The 19,710-nt window shown below is 42.2% G+C and overlaps 2 protein-coding genes and 1 pseudogene across 2 annotated transcripts; 1 reads left to right on the top strand and 2 right to left on the bottom strand.

Moving 5' to 3' along the window:
• Positions 1 to 2,678: 2,678 nt before the first annotated feature.
• On the bottom strand, positions 2,679 to 3,170 carry LOC139884237 (uncharacterized). The gene has a single exon (XM_071868300.1). It carries the CDS (start codon positions 3,168 to 3,170, stop codon positions 2,679 to 2,681), a length of 492 nt encoding a protein of 163 aa, XP_071724401.1.
• A 10,940-nt stretch (positions 3,171 to 14,110) lies between these two features.
• On the top strand, positions 14,111 to 16,925 carry LOC139884238 (transcription factor MYB63-like; annotated as a pseudogene).
• Positions 16,926 to 16,979: 54 nt separating this feature from the next.
• Positions 16,980 to 19,672, bottom strand: LOC139884239 (uncharacterized). Its single transcript, XM_071868301.1, has 4 exons — positions 18,808 to 19,672; positions 18,035 to 18,105; positions 17,461 to 17,572; positions 16,980 to 17,053 (listed from the first exon to the last, which is right to left on the bottom strand). The coding sequence occupies exons 1-4, from the start codon at positions 19,670 to 19,672 to the stop codon at positions 16,980 to 16,982; spliced, it is 1,122 nt and encodes a 373-aa protein (XP_071724402.1).
• Positions 19,673 to 19,710: the final 38 nt, after the last annotated feature.

The raw sequence follows: 19,710 nt of genomic DNA on the forward strand, positions 1-19,710 counted from the left end.
ATCGGGCTCCGTCTCTTGATGGGAAGGAGTCCGATTATTTTCTTTAATTTTAACATCTTCACTTGCTTTTGTTCATTTATTGGCTTCTAACCTTGTCTTCGTTTGTATTTCTTTTGTAGATAATGAGTTGTTGAAGAAATGAGCGCAAGAGGAAGCGCGACCAACAAAAGAGGATGAGAGCCATCGATGCAAACAAGAAGATGGAGTCAGCCGCTGAAACTTCGACCGAGGCCGAGAGGGCTCTTGCTCCAAAGAGGAAGGCCATGGCATACTCACTTCACTTTGCCAAGAAGAAAATTGTCTCGGTAAGGATGAGGCCATCATCGGGTTGGAAGGGGGAGAAGCGGCTAATCAAGAAGAAAATCGAGACCCGCGATGCAGACGTTGCTTCTCTTATGGAGAGGGTCTAAGACCTCGAGAAATTCGTGCTCGACACCATCTCCAAGTACAAGAACTCGAAAAGGTTTGAAGAGGACATCCGTGTGGCAACGGAAGATGCTAGGGGCGAGATTGCCGCTAGTATTTATCAAGAGCCTTGGGACAACTTTGCGGCTGCTTTTCCCCAACTTGATGTGTCGTCCAAGTTGACCAATCTTTATTCTCTTGATGATGATGGAGATGAAGAGCTTCCCTTGGTCGAAGATGGTGTTGAAGCGGAGGATGCTGAAGAGCGTCACGAGGAGGAGGATCAACTTGGGCCGAACGTCATCGACCCGAGCCATACCAACGCCGAAGAGAGAGCCCAACTCGTTGAGACCTCAGCCGGCAATGGAGCGGCCGACGTGAACTGAGGCCTCACCTACTCGAACCGAAGCCATCCGTCCGACGCTGAGACCTAATCCGAGTCGATCCAAGCTTAGACTTGTTGATCCTCCTCTGCTTTTCTCTTTTGCAAAACTCTTTGGATGAATGTAACAAATATTTTTCATATTTGGATGATTGTACTTTGATATTTTTCATGCTTTCAGATTGTTTTTCTTTCGAATTTTAATCTTACTTGCATTTTATTTGTTTTCTCATACTTAGTGAATTTTGTGTTGAAATATTTACCATGTGTATGGTAGTTTCCCTAACGAAAACAAAGTGATCGGTTATGCCCTAAAGGCCGATTACTTGTAGCGTTTCTCTTGGGTCTTTGATTTTCTATGCTTTGCTTACATGGTTGCCCCCATCGAAAGGAGTCGAATCCATATTATTTCAACGTGAGTTCGACTCGTTTTGATTTGAAACGAACCATTCCACGCTCGTCATTGCCCAACCGAAAGAGGCGAATAGACGCCTATGTGTCAGTCCAGCTTGTCCCACGTGGTTGAGTCTCCACTTGTCTTTGAAGGATTTTAAGATTTGCCACGAAAGTTTGGACGACTAAGGTTCGGGGAGACTCGCGTGTGAGCGAGCTCGACTTCTACCTATTGTAGTCGGTCCTCTGTCTTTCTCGTGGTGGGACGACTCAAGTTTGAGGATTGTCAGGCTCCGACTCATCTTCATCGGTCTCCGTCCTTGTTTCCTTTGAAAGTTTTGGCTGAAAAGCCTAAGGATGAATGCCATTTAGCTAAGACTCCTGGGTTTATTTTCGCAAAATTTTGCAGCGATTTTATCTAAGTGTAAGGGTTGAACTCATAAGAATGAATAACCAAGAAATGCCTCAATAGGCTCACATAAAAACATAAGCAAATACAATGTTAAGTGCCTCAAAAGGGCTTACAACACAAATGTTTGCCGCAAGGGCCGAATAACATTGTTTTTAACAAAAGTTTTACAAAATGGCTTAGCATCGAGCTCCTCCAAGCGATAAGCGCCGGGTCGAGACAAGAGTACAACTCGGTACGGACCCTCCCAATTTAGACTTAGCTTTCCATCTGCTTCCAAAGGCTTTGATGGCTCCATCTTTCTAAGTACCAAGTCTCCAATCTTGAAAGCTCGGCCACGGATGCGCTTGTTGTAAAACTTGGCAGTTAACTTTTGTTGCTCGACAATTCTTTTTGTGGCGTCTTCATGAATTTCATCAATAAGGTCTAAGTTGAGGAGTAGACCCTCTTCGTTCACTCTCGACTCATAGTGTTGGATTCGGTAAGAATTAAGGCCAACATCGACCGGGATGATTATATCTTGTCCATAGGTCAAACGATAAGGAGTCTCGCCGGTGGCAACTTTGCAAGTCGTTCGATATGCCTAAAGGACCTTTGGCAACTCGTCAACCCATTCTTTCTTGGCAAGGCTAGGAGCTTCTTCTTAAGTCCGTCGAGGATGGATCGGTTTGTGACCTCCACTTGGCCATTCGCGGATGGATGCGCTACTGAGGTAAACCTTTGCTCGACGTTGTATCTTTTCAGAAAATTCTTGAAGTGCTCGCTATCGAATTGCTTTCCGTTATTTGAGATCATGAAGTGGGGAAGCTCGAAACAACATATGATAGACTCCAAAATGAAGGAATTGATTCTCTTCGCCGTAATGGTGGATAGCGCTTCAGCCTCTACCCACTTTGTGAAATAATCAATAGCCACAAAGACAAACTTCTTTTGACCCGATCTGTACGACAATGGACCGAGTATGTCTATTCCCCAAATGTCTAAAGGAATGGGAGACACAATAGGAGCAATCTCTTTGGCGGGCTGCCTTGGGATGGCTGCGAACCTTTGGCATGGGTCGCATCTCTTGATGAAGTCCATTGCATCCTTCTAAATTGTTGGCCAAAAGAATCCTTGTCTAAGTATTTTGTAGGATAGGGACCGACCTCCTAAGTGTTGTCCGCAAATGCCTTCATGAGTTTCATGAAGGGCATAGTCGGCCTCTTCGGGGGTCAAACACCTTAGGAAAGGGCCCAAGATGGATCTCTTGTACAAGGCTCCTCTAATGATGGTGTACTTCGCGGCTTTTCGGATGAGTTTTTGAGCTTCGGCTGGATCATCGGGCACAAAACCATCAACGATGTAAGAGCGGATGGGAGTCATCCAATCGGGTGGACACATTATTGGTGCAACTAATGGAATGTCGACCGATGACCTTTCCAAGACCTCCGTGTACACAGGTCGGTCTATGTCTTCCAAGTCACCCAATGCGAGCTTTGAGAGAGTGTTGACATGGGTGTTTTGATCCCTTGGGATGTGCACAACTTGAAAATTGTCGAACTGACTTAGCATGGTCCGAACTATCTGGAGGTACTTTGCCATCCTCTCGCTTCGAGTCACATAATCTCCGAAAACTTGTTTGGTTACCAACTAAGAATCGCTATGGATTCGGACATTCTTCACACGGAGACTTTACGCCAAACTAAGCAGCAACAAGCATAGCTTCATATTCGTCTTCGTCGTTGGTAGAGTCGAAGTCGAGAGCGAGAGCGTACTCGACGGGAAAATCATCGGAGCTTATTAAGACGATTCCGGCTCCACTGCCCGATTTGTTCGAAGCACCATCGAAGTAAAAGTTCCAATACTTAATTTCTGGGGCTTCGGGGCCGACTGCAATGGTGGGTCCTCCAATCGGTCTGGCTCGTCCGATCGATCTGGGTGTCGACTCTGGTCTTCTCTTTAGGCTCGTTTGGGATTGTGCATTCTAGGATAAAGTCCGCTAAAGCTTGATTTTTGATGGCTGGGCGCGGATGATAAGAGATATCAAATTCACCTAGCTCCACGTTCCATTTAATCATCCTCCTGCTTGATTGAATATTATGAAGAATCTTGTAGAGTGGCTGCTTGGTAAGGACTCATATTGGATGGGCTTGGAAGTAGGGACGAAGTTTTCTCGATGCCATGATAAGTACCAATGCAAATTTCTCGACCTTCGAGTATCGGGTCTCTGCTCCTTGAAGGACCTTACTCACATAATACATGGGTTTTTAGGTTCTACCCTCTTCTTTAACCAACACAACACTTACGATTACTTTAGACACAACCAGGTACACTATGAGTGGCTCTCCTTCAATTGGCTTTGCCAAGAGTGGAGGCGAAGCGAGGTACCTTTTAAGCTCTTGGAACGTATGGCTGCATTTGGGAGTCCACTTGAAGGATTTCTTAAGTATGTCGAAGAAGTGAAGGCACTTGTCTCCGGAACGAGACATGAACCGACCAAGGGCGGCGATCCGACTCGTGAGACGATGAACATCTTTTGTGTCGGACGGATCCACTATGTCGATGATAGATCAAATCTTGTCGGGGTTTGCTTCGATCCCTCGTTGAGAAACCATGAGACCCAAGAACTTGCCCTACTTGACTTCGAAAGCACATTTCTCCGGGTTTAACTTCATGCGGTACTTTCTCAAAGACGACGAATGATTCGGCTAAGTCCGGGATGTGATCCTCTTTGCGGACACTCTTCACAAGCATATCATCAATGCAGACCTCCATGTCCTTACCGAGTTGGGACTTGAAGATTTGTTCACGAGGCGTTGATACGTAGCACCCACGTTCTTCAGTCCGAACGTCATGACGACGTAGCAATAAAAACCCTTGTTCGTGACGAAGGAGACTTTTGGCATGTCTGAGAGGAGCATGAGGATCTGGTTGCAGCCCGAGAATGCATCCATGAAGCTTAAGAGCTCATGCCCTGCCGTGGCGTCGATCAAAATATCTATGCGTGGAAGTGGGTAATGATCCTTGGGACAAGCATCGTTGAGATCTCTAAAGTCAATGCAAATGCGCCACTTTCCGTTCGCTTTTTCGACCATCGCGGGGTTGGATAGCCACTCGGGGTACTTTATCTCCTTGACGAAACCTGCTCGAAGGAGCTTGTCTACCTCTTGATTGATCACCACTTGCCTCTTTGCGGCGTAAGCCCTCTTCTTTCGCTTGATTGGTTTTCGGGACGGATCGACGTTGAGCTTGTGGACCATGACGTCGAGGTCGATCCCACGCACGTCTGCCACGAACCATGCGAATACGTCGCTATTGATGCGGAGGAACTTGATAAGGTTGTCACAGAGCTCATCTTCACGCACATCGCCTATGAAGGTCACTTGTTTGGGGTCTTGATCACAAATTCGGATGAGCACTAACTCTTCTACAGGTTCGGCATGAGGAGTGGAAAAGTCATCACGAACGTCAAAGTCAATGGCCAAAGTTTCTCGGGTTGCACCCTTAGGGGAGGAGTCGGGCTCCGTCTCAAGAAGGTGAGACGGGCCGACAGTCTTCGGGGTGGAGTCGGCATGAAGCACAACCGAATTTCCCTTCGAACTCGATGGTTTCGTGCCGGACGATTTGGAGAGGTAAGCCGTCTTGATGAGATTGTCATGCTCTTGATGCTCGAGAGACTTGAAAGTTGCTAAGTGACACACTTGCGCGACCTTTTTTGTTTCCTCACACTACGCTTATGCCCTTCAGCGTGGGGAACTTGAAGCACTGGTAGAGAAAAGACGCCACTCCTTAGAATGCCGCAATGCCTTGTTGCCCGAAAATTGCATTATAGGAAGTCGAATCTTCGATTACGAGCCAATTGATCATGTGAACAGAGCGTCGGTCTGCTTCTCCAAGAGAGACCGGAAGTCTAATGGCACCGACCACCGAGATTTTAATGCGATTCACGACGTAGATAGGTCCCGAAGAAGGAGATAGGTACTAATCATCGAAGCCCATTTCCTTGAAAGCATGATAATAAAGGATGTCTATGGAGCTGCCATCATCGACCAAGACTCTCCACACATCGGTGTTGGTGATGGTCATTTCTATCACAAGGGGATCGGAGTGCGGATACAAGATATTTACCAAATCCTCTTCCTTGAAGCTTATGATGGGCCTAGGAGTCGGGGCCTTCCTCTTCCTTTGAGGGATGTCGATGGACATGACTTCTCGGACCATTGCTTTCTTTCCTTTGTTGCTTATCCTAAACTCTTCGCCAACTATCATGTGAACCACGCCTCCACCCGGAGGCATCTCAAGCTCGGGCGGAGGACTCTTCTCTTTGTTCTGATTCGTCTTCTTCCACTTACCACGGCGGTTGTTGTTGCGATTTCCATTTTTTAACTTGATCGGACCCCTCTCTTGTGCGTCGCGGCCATCCTTTGTGAATGAGTCGAGCTTCTCTTGTCTGATGAGGAATTCAATCTCATCTTTGAGTTGTCTATACTCATCGGTGGTGTGACCATAATCCTTGTGGAATTGGCAAAAAGAATCAAAGTTCTTTCGGCTCGCTGCCGCTCGCATAGGCTTTGGGTAGCAAATGTAGTTGGGGTTGGACTCTTGGATAGCCATGAGGACGCAGCTATGTGGCAAGGTCAGAGGCGTGTACTTGTCATACTTCGATGGGTAGTCTGATCGGGTCTTGTCACCCTCTCGGGTTGGGTCGTGGTTGTCATCCCAATTGTGCTTTTTGTCATTTTTTCCTACTTGATTCTTATCATCAAACTTCCTCTTCTTGTCACCTTCTCGATTCTTATCGGACTCAGGCACTACATCTTCCACTAGCATTTCTTCACCGCCTTGGCCAAAAGTTCTACCATCGTCCTTGGCGGCCTATTTGCAAGGGCAGCCGTGAGAGCTTCATTCATTGTTCCGGTAGTCATAGCGGCTACACTCACTTCGAAAGAGAGGTCGGGAATTTCATTACATGGGTCCATGAAGCGTGTGACATAGTCGCGAAGACTCTCGTTGCGTTGTTGCCAGACTAGGAAGAGCGAAGCCGAATTCCTTCCTTGCACCTGCCCCTGACAAAATAGAGGAAGGAAATGGTTGGACAAAGTGTAGAAGTTATCTATCGATCCGGGTGGAAGCATTCAAAAACATATTTGTGTGGCGTCCTCCAAGGTGATCGGGAAGGCTCGAAATCTGATCACGTTGGAGTGACCAACGAGTGTCATGGCCGACTCGAAGACGAGTACATGGCTTCTCGGGTCACCAGCTCCCGTGAACTTTTTGATAGTCGAAAATTATAGCATATCAGGCGGCGGCTCACTTAGCACCCTTTGAGTGAAGGGAGATGGACCCATCATGTAGCCATGAGCAGTTCCAAATTGTTGGTTCGACATAATGCCATATGCATTCTGATTCGGATATACGGTGCACAATGGATACGTGGGAGGAGGATATGGGGCGACTAGCACTTGTCCATTCTTATCTTGCCCGTTCGGCATATGTCCATTCGACATGTATCCATTTGCATGTTGTTGTGGTGGTAGAGGTGCTGGAGGTGGCATATCATTTTAGGCCCTTAGGCACCTTTGAATTTGATCTTCGATGAGACGATCCACGGTATCCGAGAGACGAGAGGGACCGACCCCAATGGAAGGAGCGTGCCGACTCCGGCTCAGAGTGTGACGCAAGTCTCAGTCTCGGTCCGATCAGTCTCGGTGTCGAGGGGATCGACTTGCGGCCGTGTCCTCAGGCATGTCTCTGTAATTGCGCGGATCATTCAATATTCTATTTTGATGACTCCTCGAAAGTAATCATTCTCTAAGATCTTCTCTTCTATAACCTCTTGCATCGTGGTTAGACGGTAGTCTTTCATCTCTTTTACGCCTCCGAGTGAGCGAGTCATGCAAGTCTTGCGAACTCTCTCGACGACGGGCATTCAGGTCGTCTCGGAGGTCTCCGCCGGTGGGTGAGACGACAGTGGGTCTCCGTGATGATTCTCCGGCTAGATAAGTGTAAGAACGCATCCACGTGGACATCGAAATTAGCCAACATGTGGCAGTGTATTAATTGGTGGAATTTTAAATTTTGCTTCGATCAGATCGAAATGTTATCACGTAACACTTACATGATCAATTAACACGCAGTGGAAACCCATGATTGTCATATCGAGCATGTAATTGAATTACTCTAATTCAATCTAGCATTACACATGCAACAAATATATCATCATATAAAGCATACAAATGACAAAACCATTCACATGAAAGAATATCCAATGTCCAAATTATACAATCCGATATTGATTTACATCTTAATAGAAAATAAAGTCTTCTTGCCTCCGAGTCTCCAACCTGCACAAGAAGGGTTCCAAACCCTAACTTCCGTTTCTCAAACGGAAAAGGTTCAAGAGCCTCACGTGTGACTCCTCTAACGGTATCCACACAAGAGAAAATATCCATACTTATGTATATGCTATGCTAGATCACATATACACAATTTCACCAACATGATATCTCAAAACTCCTTTTGAGACGATAAATTCATAGAACTCCATATAATCGTCGAAACTCCTTTCAACGATTAACCAATTATCATATGCTAACAACTTAACATATCAATTCAATAAAAGAGAAGGAGAATGAGAGATTACCCTTGAAGAACTCAAGTAATAAGGTCTCCTTCACTCTTTATATATGTTCTCCTTGTCACCAAAAACACCTAAAACCTTCAATTTGATGAGCAAAGAAAAATTCTCTAATTTTTCTTTTAGCTTCCTAAGCTTCCAAAGCTTATGCAAGGTTTTTTTTTGTGTTCTCTGCTCAATCTCCTTTCAATTCCCATCAAAACATATCAATATATATGCATAAGATATTTTGGTCAACAATTTAGCCAATAGAAAACGAAGAGAAAGATTGAATTGTTGACTAAGGGATTGAGGCAAAAATTCTTGCCGCCATACTCTTTAATCAACTTGCATTAATTAATTAATCACATTAATTAATATTATATATTATATTCCTAATTAATCACATCAATTAGTTATAAGATAATATAACATATGCAAAAGATTTTCCTGGAGCATAATTGGAGTTTCAAATTTAAATTTCAACTCTTGAAATTATGAAATTGAATCTATTTCGTATCATCGAAAAATTTCAATTTCGATTCTAACACTTAGAATAAATTAATTTGATTCAATCGTACACTTACGATTAACCAAATTAAATATCATGTCCGAGGTATAGGTTTCTCTTTTGGTGTGTGACCCTTTAGGTTCACCAATACGCTAGTAATAGAATCGTATTCTATAAGTCATGGTTATCGTCTAGCAACGAGTCATGAAGACCTAGATATAGGTGAGTTTAAAGTGGAATCTTTCCGCTTACAATTTCCATGTGATACGATCCTTTCGTCGATCTATGTCCCGATTGAACTTAGAGCGTGAATGATTAGTCGAAACTCTATAAGTTCAACAAATATGTATCTATTCAAGCACATGACTTTAGGTCATTAGAAAATTCCTTTTCTAATTTCCACATTACCTTGGCCAAGGATTTAAAGTCATGGCTAATATGAAAACATAGGACATCATTATCATTTCGATAATTGACGAATCCTTTGTTGACACACACCAATCTTCATATATAACAAATCATGCCGAAGTCACACCCTTTAGTGATGTTATGATCAGGGTAGTGGTTACTTACATAACTTGTTATATATAAGATTACCGTGGTGTCCTCAAGTCTGAGGATTAATGACACATAATTGTAACGTGGGAATGCTATTTTCGACACATAGTTTCACATAGGATTTCCCGTCGGGTCAATACAGTGAACTAGTTCTCTAACTAGCACCCACATATGCACATTAGTGTCTCCACACTTATATCCATGGAATGGGATATCTTCCCAATTGAAAATGCATCATATGTATCCGAATCATTAATGTCCCGTCTCAATGATTCTATGACTAGGTATATTTAAGATCTAGGCTTGTAAGGAACATATTCCATGATTATCATCACAATGCATAACCATGTTCTATGAGCCACATTGAACTAAGGACCTTATCCAAATTACTTAAATATATCACATATATTTACAACAATTAAAATGATAAGCGGTGCTTTTATTAAATACAAATATTTAATTTACATTACTATTCAAAATAAGATTACAGAAATGCCTAGATACTAGCGAATCTAGAGCCAATCACATTGGTTCTAAGGGCACATTTCTAACAATAAGTCCTCCTTGGAGGTCTTCTAGCGTAAGTATGCATGTGACGATCATCACGGTCGGTCGGCCTAGGAGAAGCGCTGACTCGACCTTCGGGAGAGACCGATCGACCTTCATCTTCGTGTAAGAAATGAATTCTCATGGGGTGGTCTTTCGAAATGTATTAATTCCATTACGTTGATAGAGTGTCGGCGCCACTAAAAGAGATCCTAGCGTGCTCTAAACTTTTAGCTCGTCGTGGCACGCGTACTCTATGATGTGGATCGTTGCAGCACACGTCTATAGGATGTGCCTTAAGAGGCTCCGAAATGTTGCACTCGCTTTGTTATGTCTTTTTCCGATATGTTTTCTATCAAGTATCTTGCCCCCGAGTGTCTTCAAAGGTCTTTATTCTTGTTGAGGAGTGTTGAAATAATTTTTCGGAACCGAGGCGACCGACGCCGATCGGGCTTGTGGAGTAGGAGGCCGAGAAAGAAACCTTCTACAACTTTGGGCCGAATTGAGTTGGTCCAACATCACTTCGCGGGTCGTCCACCAAAAACGATTCGGGTCGATCCTTCATTTTGAATTTTAAAATTTGAGTGAGATGAAAGATAATATCTCTCCATCTTCCATTTTCTATACAAGTTATTTCGTCTTGCTTTTCGGGCCTCCTATAAATAGTGGAGCCTCTTATCTCTTTTCACACTTAGTAAACTTGAGAGCAATTTTTACCCCCAAGGGAGAGAGAGACCAATTAGAGAGAGAAAGGCCGAGAGACTTGCTTCCGTTCTCGACATCGATTGGTTCCGGTCTTCCACGACGACGCCTCTTGCTTTTCATCCCAAAATCACCGAGTATACTCCTCGATTGCTAGAAGGTATCGGTTTGGGTCTTCAATTTGGGTGAATTTGTCTTCCTATTGTCATCGTTCTTCATCGATCACCACACTTCACCACACCATGACTTCCGGCGATAATCTCAAGACGACAAGTATGGAAGGAGTCTACTCTCCTCCGAGGACTCGGTCAGACAGCGCGAGAGACCGAGTGGCTCCGTCACGCGTCAAACCGAGCACCAAGGCTGAGGCGGTGGCTCCACGGCCACTCGGGCTCCTTCCTCCTCGACTCCTAAATATATTGTCGACGATCTCTCGCCACACAAGGATCGAGACCTACGGCCGGACAACTAAGGCAACCTCTTTCTCCAACCCGCAACGAAGAACGCCCCACCTTTGCCAAGAAGGGACCGGCGGCGAAAGCAGCCGTGGAGGCGTGCCGCCGAGTGCTCCGGCGGGAAAGAAAATCACCTCTCCTATGAAGAAGATGTTCGACAATCCTCAAGGTAATTTTCTTTTCCTTTGCCTTTACATATTTGCGTGTCTCCGTAATTACCTTAGGAAATATGTGTTGTCTTGGTTTTTGCTTGTTTGGATGTTTAGGACTGCCAAGCTCGAGTATCGATGGGTCACTTGATAGTGAAGACACCGAGTCCGATTGTAGTGTGAATAACATGGATGACACTCGTGAGAAAGAGGTCGATTACTTTGATGAGGATCTTGAGGGTGACGTCGATGGGCAATTGAGCGCTAGCGAGTTAGATGCTTTTCTTAGCGAAGATGAAGAAGCCGAATTGTATGATCACGACTTGTCGGATGATGGGCTCATCCTTCCTAAGAGAGAGGCCGACACGAGTCGGGCCCAGATGACTCACATTAGCTCTTCTATCAGTGACCAAGCCTCGTTGAATGAGTGGTTTATCTTATATGGGTTTCCCAAAGGATACTACTCTTTTGAGTTGATGGGCATCGATGAGAAAGTATATGATTGGCCGAGTCATGCTATGGCAATGTTTCGATCGGACTTCGACTTTGGCTTGAGGGTGCCATTTTCTAGCTTCTTTGTAAGATTTATGAATTAATGGGAGGTCGTTCCCGAACAATTTATTCCAAGGGCAATCGGCCCTTGAGTGAAGGGAGATGTACCCATCATGTAGCCATGAGCATTTCCAAATTGTTGGTTTGGCACAATGCCATATGCATTCTTATTCGGATACGTGGTGGGCAATGGATACGCGAGAGGAGGATATGGGGCGACTAGCGCTTGTCCATTTTGATCTTGCCCGTTCGGCATATTTCCATTCGGCATGTGTCCATTTGCACCTTGTTGTGGTGGTATGGGTGCTGGAGGTGGCATATCATTTCGGGCCCTTAGGCACCTTTGAATTTCATCTTCGATGAGACGATCCACGGTATCAGAGAGACGAGAGCGACCGGCCTCGATGGAGGGAGCGTGCCGACTCGGCTCAAAGTGTGACGCAAGTCTCAGTTCGGTACGATCGATCTCGGTGTTGAGGGGATCTGCTTGCGGCCGTGTCCTCGGACATGTCTCCGTAATTGCGCGGGTCATTCAATATTCTATTTTGACGACTCCTCGAAAGTAATCATTCTCTGAGATCTTCTCTTCTATAACCTCTTGCATCGTGGTTAGACGGCAGTCTTCCATCTCTTTCACGCCTCCGAGTGAGAGAGTCACGCAAGTCTTGCGAACTCTCTCGGCGACGGGCATTTAGGTCGTCTCGGAGGTCTCCGCCGGCGAGTGAGATGGCAGTGGGTCTCCGAGATGATTCTCCAGCTAGATAAGTCCTCCTTGGAGGTCTTTTAGCATAAGTATGCATGTGACGATCATCACGGTCGGTTGGCCTAGGAGAAGCGCCAACTCGACCTTCGGGAGAGACCGATCGAGCAATGGATCAGCTGGGTCTTCGCGAGGGCGAGACCCGTCATTTGCAGCTGCGTTTCGAGTGAACAATTCATCTTCTTGAGTGACATTGTGGTTGTTACTCCCGGTAGGTCGACCACGACGACGACAACGGCGGAAAGGGAGCGACGACTCGGGCCAGCTCATCCTCTTGGTCGGCTTTGGGGGGCTCTATCTCGGAGCGAGTTCTAGGAGGCATCTTCAAGTGGATGAAGACTAGATCTGACCAAAAACTTGACTTAAAAGAGCAGAAAACCCTTTATTTCGATCCCCACAGTCGACGCTAAATGTTTCGTCCACGGATGGATTAGAGAGTGTGAAGAGCACGCGCTATCTGCTTCGGTTGCAGTCAGTCTTGATCTAGATAGAGAGGACTCTTGTTCGAGTATATGAGCGTCTACGACCTAACCGGGGCGAGCAAAGCTCACCACGGACCGATCCTAGTCGGGATGCGTCACGTGGCGTCGGCTCGACTCGATTGAGAGCGAGGTTGATCGGTATGAGGCTCGAGTTGTCTCGTGGAGGGACAATCTTAGAGCGAGAGTGAAGTGTGTTTATATATGTAGTAAATGAAGTGAGAGAGTGTACACGTGATGTGACAAATGTCCTTTTATAGGGGTTTATAAGTCATCCGAAAATACCTTCTTTGCCCCGCGAGAGACGCGAGGAAGAGTGGAGCTGACCGAGACTCGGCCCGAAATCAGTTGACCTCGGTCTCAGAGTCGGGCTCGGCCCAAACATCATGCTTCACGTAAGCGTGAGGTCTTCCCATACTATTGGACTTGACCTTTTTGGAAATCCTTTCCCTATCGGCTATCATTATTTTTTGAGTTTAGCTAGCATTATTCAATACACGTCTTGGTTTTTTTTTTTTTTAATTAATCATGTCTTGTTTAGTTTTAGTTGTTGCTTAAATATGAAATTATACCCATTAATTATATTTATGCGACGATATTTAATTTGTAGCAAGTTAAATACTAACATCCAATCAGACACAAACAACTCACATTTATTACATCAAAATCTCAATTATACGTAGGATAATCTAGTCGACTTAACAGTTGTTACTCCCTCCATTCAATAAATACATCAATTTAATGAATACGAAAAAAAAAAAAAAGAGATTTGACAAATATTATTGAAAGATATATATATATATATATATATATATGAAACAAAATCCTATCCCGTCTTCATCGAAGTAACATTACTCGATCGTAAAGTTAAAGTTTTCTTTAGTAATTAGAAAAAATTGAAAATTCTAATCTTATCCAAAATCTAATGCCAGATTTATTGGATTGTCTTTAATTTATTTCTTGCAGACTCCTTTCCAAAAGTAATATGCTTCAATTTACAATCTAATCAAAAGAATTCATTTTTTCCGTAGACCTCCAAAAAAAATCAAAAATTGACAAATTAAAATAATTCTACTACATGGCATCTTGACCAAACTTACTATCTCTCAGCAAATGCCATATATATATTACACACATATATGTAGCTAGACAAGCCCATCTCTGGCTCTTTTAGATCACTTGTATAAGCTGCCTGATCAGAGAGATATCGATCAATGGCTAGACGACTACGTGCGCGATGCTGCGACAAGATTAAGGTAAAGAAGGGTCAGTCAGTGGAGTCCTGAAGAGGATGCCATCCTCATCTCCTATATCCAGCAGAATGGCCATCTCAATTGGCATGCTGTCCCCAAAGACGCAGGTTAGTAATCTCACAATCAACATTATAAGTATTATTCCCTCCATATAATATTTGTCCATTTTGATTTTGAAAAATGATGCATTCCGAGATGACAGATAATATCTCTCAAAATCAATTGAGAAAAGGGCCTGTTCAGTAGCCATTGCATTGCATTTTTAAATCTTGAGATGACAGATATATATGAGAAATTGATGCATGGATTTCCTTCTCCAAATATAAACAATAAATGATATTTTAATTAAAATGACATTATATATTATTTCTGTCTTAAATTAATATATGCAAATTTTTATATGTATTTTATATATAAAAGTTTGTATCTAATTTGAGATCGAGATAATAATTAATTAGATATAATGAGAATATTTTTATTAAAAAAAATATTTTTTAAATTATATATGATAGTTTGCTCAATTTGGAAAAGCTTAATAAATATTTTTTTCATAAACATACCTCAATACAACTAATTAATTATATCATGTCATTTTGAAATGGGGTACCATTTGAATATTAGTTTACTTCAAAAAATTTAAAGGCTTGATATAGCCACAGTTTTGTTAAAGTATTTTATTGACTGAATAGGCAAATACAACTTCTCTATGATTGATGGATCTCTATGCCATTATAATTCCATATCATATAATAAACAATATGTAATTGTGATCTAATTAATTATTATTACTAATACTACTATTATTATTATTTTACTTTTACTTCTTTTCTGTTTCTTGTATGTTTGCTGAGGTGTGGGAAGAGTTGTAGGCGGCGTTGGGTGAATTATTTAAGGCCGGATTTGAAGAAGGGACAACTCTCAAAGGAAGAGGAAGAAACCATCCTCATGCTGCAAGCTGCCTGGGGCAACAAGTAAGCATCTAAAATTGTCTCTTTTAACAGTACTATTTCTTTTTCCTTCAAGTCTAAAATAAATCAAATGATGGATTAATATAAATGTTATGAATTGATCACCTCTTTTGATCAGGTGGGCAAAGATTGCAGCACAGTTGCCCGGAAGGACGGACAACGTGCTAAAGAACATGTGGAATACCTATTTGAAGTATAGGGCGGCGGCTTCCGATGTCAATCATGAAGTGATTAGTAATGAGCTGAACCCCACCCTAAGGATAACGTCTCTCAGAATGCCTCATCGAGTTCCAATATTTCTTTTGAGACTGCTGATCCGGAGTTTCTACACTTTCAAGCCAACCAAGGTGGTCTTATATACCAACCTTTGCCATTTAATTACGAATGGACTGGATCCTGTCTAATGGATCCAAATGCTGAACAAGAATCTCCTAGAGTACTTGAAGAAGTCAACATGACTCCCAAGGAGTTGATATTGATCAATGTGCCTAATGATGATCCTATGGATGTTGACAACTACACCCAGCGAGGAGGTGCTTTTTGGCATTGACAGATCAGTACCCTAGCTAGCTAGTTTGAAAACCTTTGAATTCTGGATGGCCGTTTGAAAACTTATAATTTTATCTCTTTTTAAGATTTCTGGGAACTAATTATAACTTTTTTGTCCAAAATATTTCGTTGCCTTTTTTTAGTTCTAATGTTGGACATGGGACACTTTTCAGATGTCTTAGACGTCCTGGTTAGAGCATATTTCTGATTTATCTGAACTTTACAGAGAGAACACAATTAGGTCTAGCAGCCTCACCAGGGAAAAAAGTCAGAATAATCAATTAAAGGAAAAATTAAAATTTCTGTCTGGTCTAGGTTGTAGAGAAATAGGTTTTGGTCATTCTGGATGAATCAAACCAAATTCCTAACGGTCCAACTTGATGTCCCCCAAAATCTGTCGGTGGCTTTATCTTGGACGACTCATCTTCCAACTCGATCACAATCAACTGGTTTGGTCTTGATTCACGAACAACATCCAGATATGAAAAAGCCTAACACTCAAGGGATTCGAGAGTATAATTAAACTCACTTAAGGAGGCTGGATAGGGTTTCCAAGTCATTTTTTGTCATATGTTTTAGAATGGTCCGTACGGATTCTGAAACCCTAGACATATTATATGGTCTAACAAGAATAAATGAAAATTCAAAAAAAAAAAAAGAATAAATGAAAATTCAAAATCAATATTAATTTCCATCAGTTAATAGCCTAGCTATGTCAAAATATCTGCATTGTTTTTTATCAGTTTGACTTTTTCTTTTTCTTTTTTTGGGTAGTATTTTACACCCAAATTTGGCGCACTGGTTATGTCAGTGCGGCCTAAAGACGACGATTCATGTTGGAGACGTCTTAGCGGTTTAAACAAATTTGTAAATAAAATTACATAAAGCAAAGTTAAAAGATCGTCATCATCACTGTTTAACAAATATATATTATCGGTGAAATAATCTGCCTATTTGTTGAAGAATGCTGAAAATTGACAGCACAGAAGAGTAGTTGCGAATGACCGACTGCATTTTGGTTTCCAACAAACAAAATTGGTACAAGAAAGGGGTAAAACCAATCCTGCTCTCATTATCTCTATACTAGTGCTTGTAGTCTGGATTGTCTCGTAGAGAAAGTCTGGAAAGAACAAAGCAGTAAGAATCCCAATCCGTTCTTCGAAGATACCTCAACAACTTCTTCCTCTTCACCACCATTTCTTGAAGACCTTTCCGAGAATGTTTATCCTGCACCATCCACAATCAAAAAACGAGTTTGAAATAGTTAAAACTTTATGTAAATGCTGTTGGAGATAGTAAAATGGCTTTTAGTCTTAAAAGAGACTTCTTTTCACCTTCTTGTGCAAAGCTTTAGCTAGATGATTGATCTTGGTTGTAAGTGTTGCCACTGCAGAGCAAAACAGAGGCATTATGCGTGAAATTTTGCACATTGATAGCATAAAAATGACAAACATACACAATAACACTATAGTCTTCATTGGAAACTAAAGCAGCTTCCAAAGACTATTCTAAGCCTGAAAGGGGACTGAGATATCCTCTACAAAGACTAGTAAATGGGAAATAACATGTTGTATACAAATACAAATGTAAGTAGAAAAATATCCGACACCAACATTTGTTTGCAGAGATTTGTATATGGGAAATAAATAATGTGATAACAAAACAAATAACGAAGGCAATCGAAGAAAATGGATTACAATAAGAAGTTCTAATTAACATGGAAAAACATAAAAATTCAGACAGTTCTCACAAGACAACCAAGGCTTTAACAAGTTGAAAAAAAAAATTCACTACCTTGAACACGTGCTGATCCACAATCTGATTCTGACATCTTAAATTCCTGTGTAACTCTTTGTAGCTCAAGTTTCATCTTTTCTGCTGATGACATGTTGTCCGGATGGTTGTACTGTACCAAAAATACTATAAGGGTTATGCCGATGATTCTTCAGAAAGAATACCAACACATGGCAAAACTTAATACTAGCATAGTACAGTTTTTTGTTTCTGATAAAAACAATATTGAATTATCCTTTTCGTTGAACAAAAAGTTAGCTCCAGAGGAGAAGAAGCAACAGCTATATCTTTTGTGGTTCTAGAACACGAGGGATAATTTTTCTCTTCTTTTTGTTTGTACACAGACTTTATAAACACAATTCAAGTACTATGTTCCAGTTCTGTTAATAAGCATACAGAAAGCAAAATACTCTAAACAAATAAAAGGCACTGTTTATCCATGAAAATGTTAGGGTTGGCCCAGAAGATTTGGAAATAAATTATACAGTATTCTAAACAAAAAAAGCAGGCTACTGAAAAATGGTACTCTAAACAAATAAAACAAGGAAAATGCAGGGAAATAATAAGCATTAACCTTTTCAACTAGGTGTTCCTGTGGTGGGAGCTTTCCAAAGGTACCAAAGACGCTATTTTCTCTCCACCGGGCTGAAATAAAAATTATAATGAATAAAGGATACAAACAAATTTTTCAAAAGGCATATATTTATGAAAGTAGATTAGTGTCAATGCCAAGAATTGAATCTTTATGGCCCTATAATCGTTCGTAACAAGGAAAACATAAAATAGTTCGAAAATGTAGAATCTCAGAAGACAAACACTTTGAGTAAACTTGGGGGTCAAGAAGCAAAGCCATACAATTTATGTACAATTCGGGTATCATCAAACATTAATGTTGCTAGATTGTGACAACTGCCCAACTGAGCAGGGTTCCGGAAATTGAACAAAATCTTGAAACCCACACACAAGCACCAATACATTTTCAAAAAAGTCTTCCTTTTTTTTTTTAACCGGCAAAAAGACAGTCCTGTTAAGTAAACTAAGAATTGCCAGACCACCTTCTCAGGAGCCACAAAAACTAACTGGATGAATATGAAACTTTTTAATCCCACTGAATAAAGAATTGAACAGTGTTTTTTCCCTAGTCATACTCTCAAAGAAAGCCTTGTCATCAGTTTATTAGTTCTACTCCAGCGATCAATTTAGCAACACGCAAGCAGTAGCCATAGCCCATAAAAAACCAGGACTATTTCCAAGTTTCTCTCTTAAATTATCTCAATTTAAATTTATCAATGAAGGGAAAATTTGACTAGTACAAGAAAGAACACAGACGAAAAGTTGATGATTCACCTGCAATCTTCTTGGCATCCTGCTCGAGAGTGCCCATCCTAATCTTAAGCAAGGCATCTTTCAGAGGAGCTCCATATGAAGTCTCTTTCTCCTCCATCTTCCTCAGATTGGCCAATCTGTCAGTCAACTCTTCCAACCAAGACCACTCTCCTCCTCCTTTGAACAGCTCGTCAGGTCGCAAATCACTCAATTTTAGCCCTAATTCTTTGTGTGTGTATAACCTAACAAAATCCGTCCTCATCTCATCCTCATTCCTATTCTCCTCTGCTCCCTGCTTCATCTTCTCCTTCTCGAACATGGACAGGGGCTGAGGCGACTCATTGGAAGCAAAATAATTGTTCATCAATCCTCTTTCATGGAGACTTTTTCTGCCAAAAGACATGCTCACCGGCGGATGTTTCTCGCGCATTTGCTTCAAACTCTCTCTAATAGCGTTAAATGAAAGCGGGGTGACCCCGCCACCTCCTTTAACAGAATCGGAGGATGGCTGTTCATTTGATTTGGCAGTGGCGTTCTGCTTATACATTTCTCGAAACGATGTGTGTTGTTGTGGAGGGGCGGTGGATTCATTTGGTTGCGTGGCAGATCGGAGTCGAAACTGGGAGAGATTTTGGCGAATTTCATCGAAAGAGGAGGTTTTGACAGTGGGATTGGGATTTTGAACATTGGGATTTCTTTGTTGTTGTTGTTGTTGTTGTTTGAGGCTGGCTTTGACATCGCTGAAGTAAGATGGGAATGGAGACTCTGATTTCTTCTCACCGTCGGAGTTCGGCGGAGATGGGTTTTCCGGCGAAGTGGAGAAGAGACGGATAACAGGTGGTTTCAAGAGGGATCCATGTTTGCGTCTAGCTAGATGGAGAGCCATGAGTGACAGTGAAGCTCAATCAATACAACGAAGGGTTT

This window comes from Rutidosis leptorrhynchoides, unplaced genomic scaffold (genome assembly GCF_046630445.1).
Source record: "Rutidosis leptorrhynchoides isolate AG116_Rl617_1_P2 unplaced genomic scaffold, CSIRO_AGI_Rlap_v1 contig523, whole genome shotgun sequence".
NCBI lineage: Eukaryota > Viridiplantae > Streptophyta > Magnoliopsida > Asterales > Asteraceae > Rutidosis > Rutidosis leptorrhynchoides.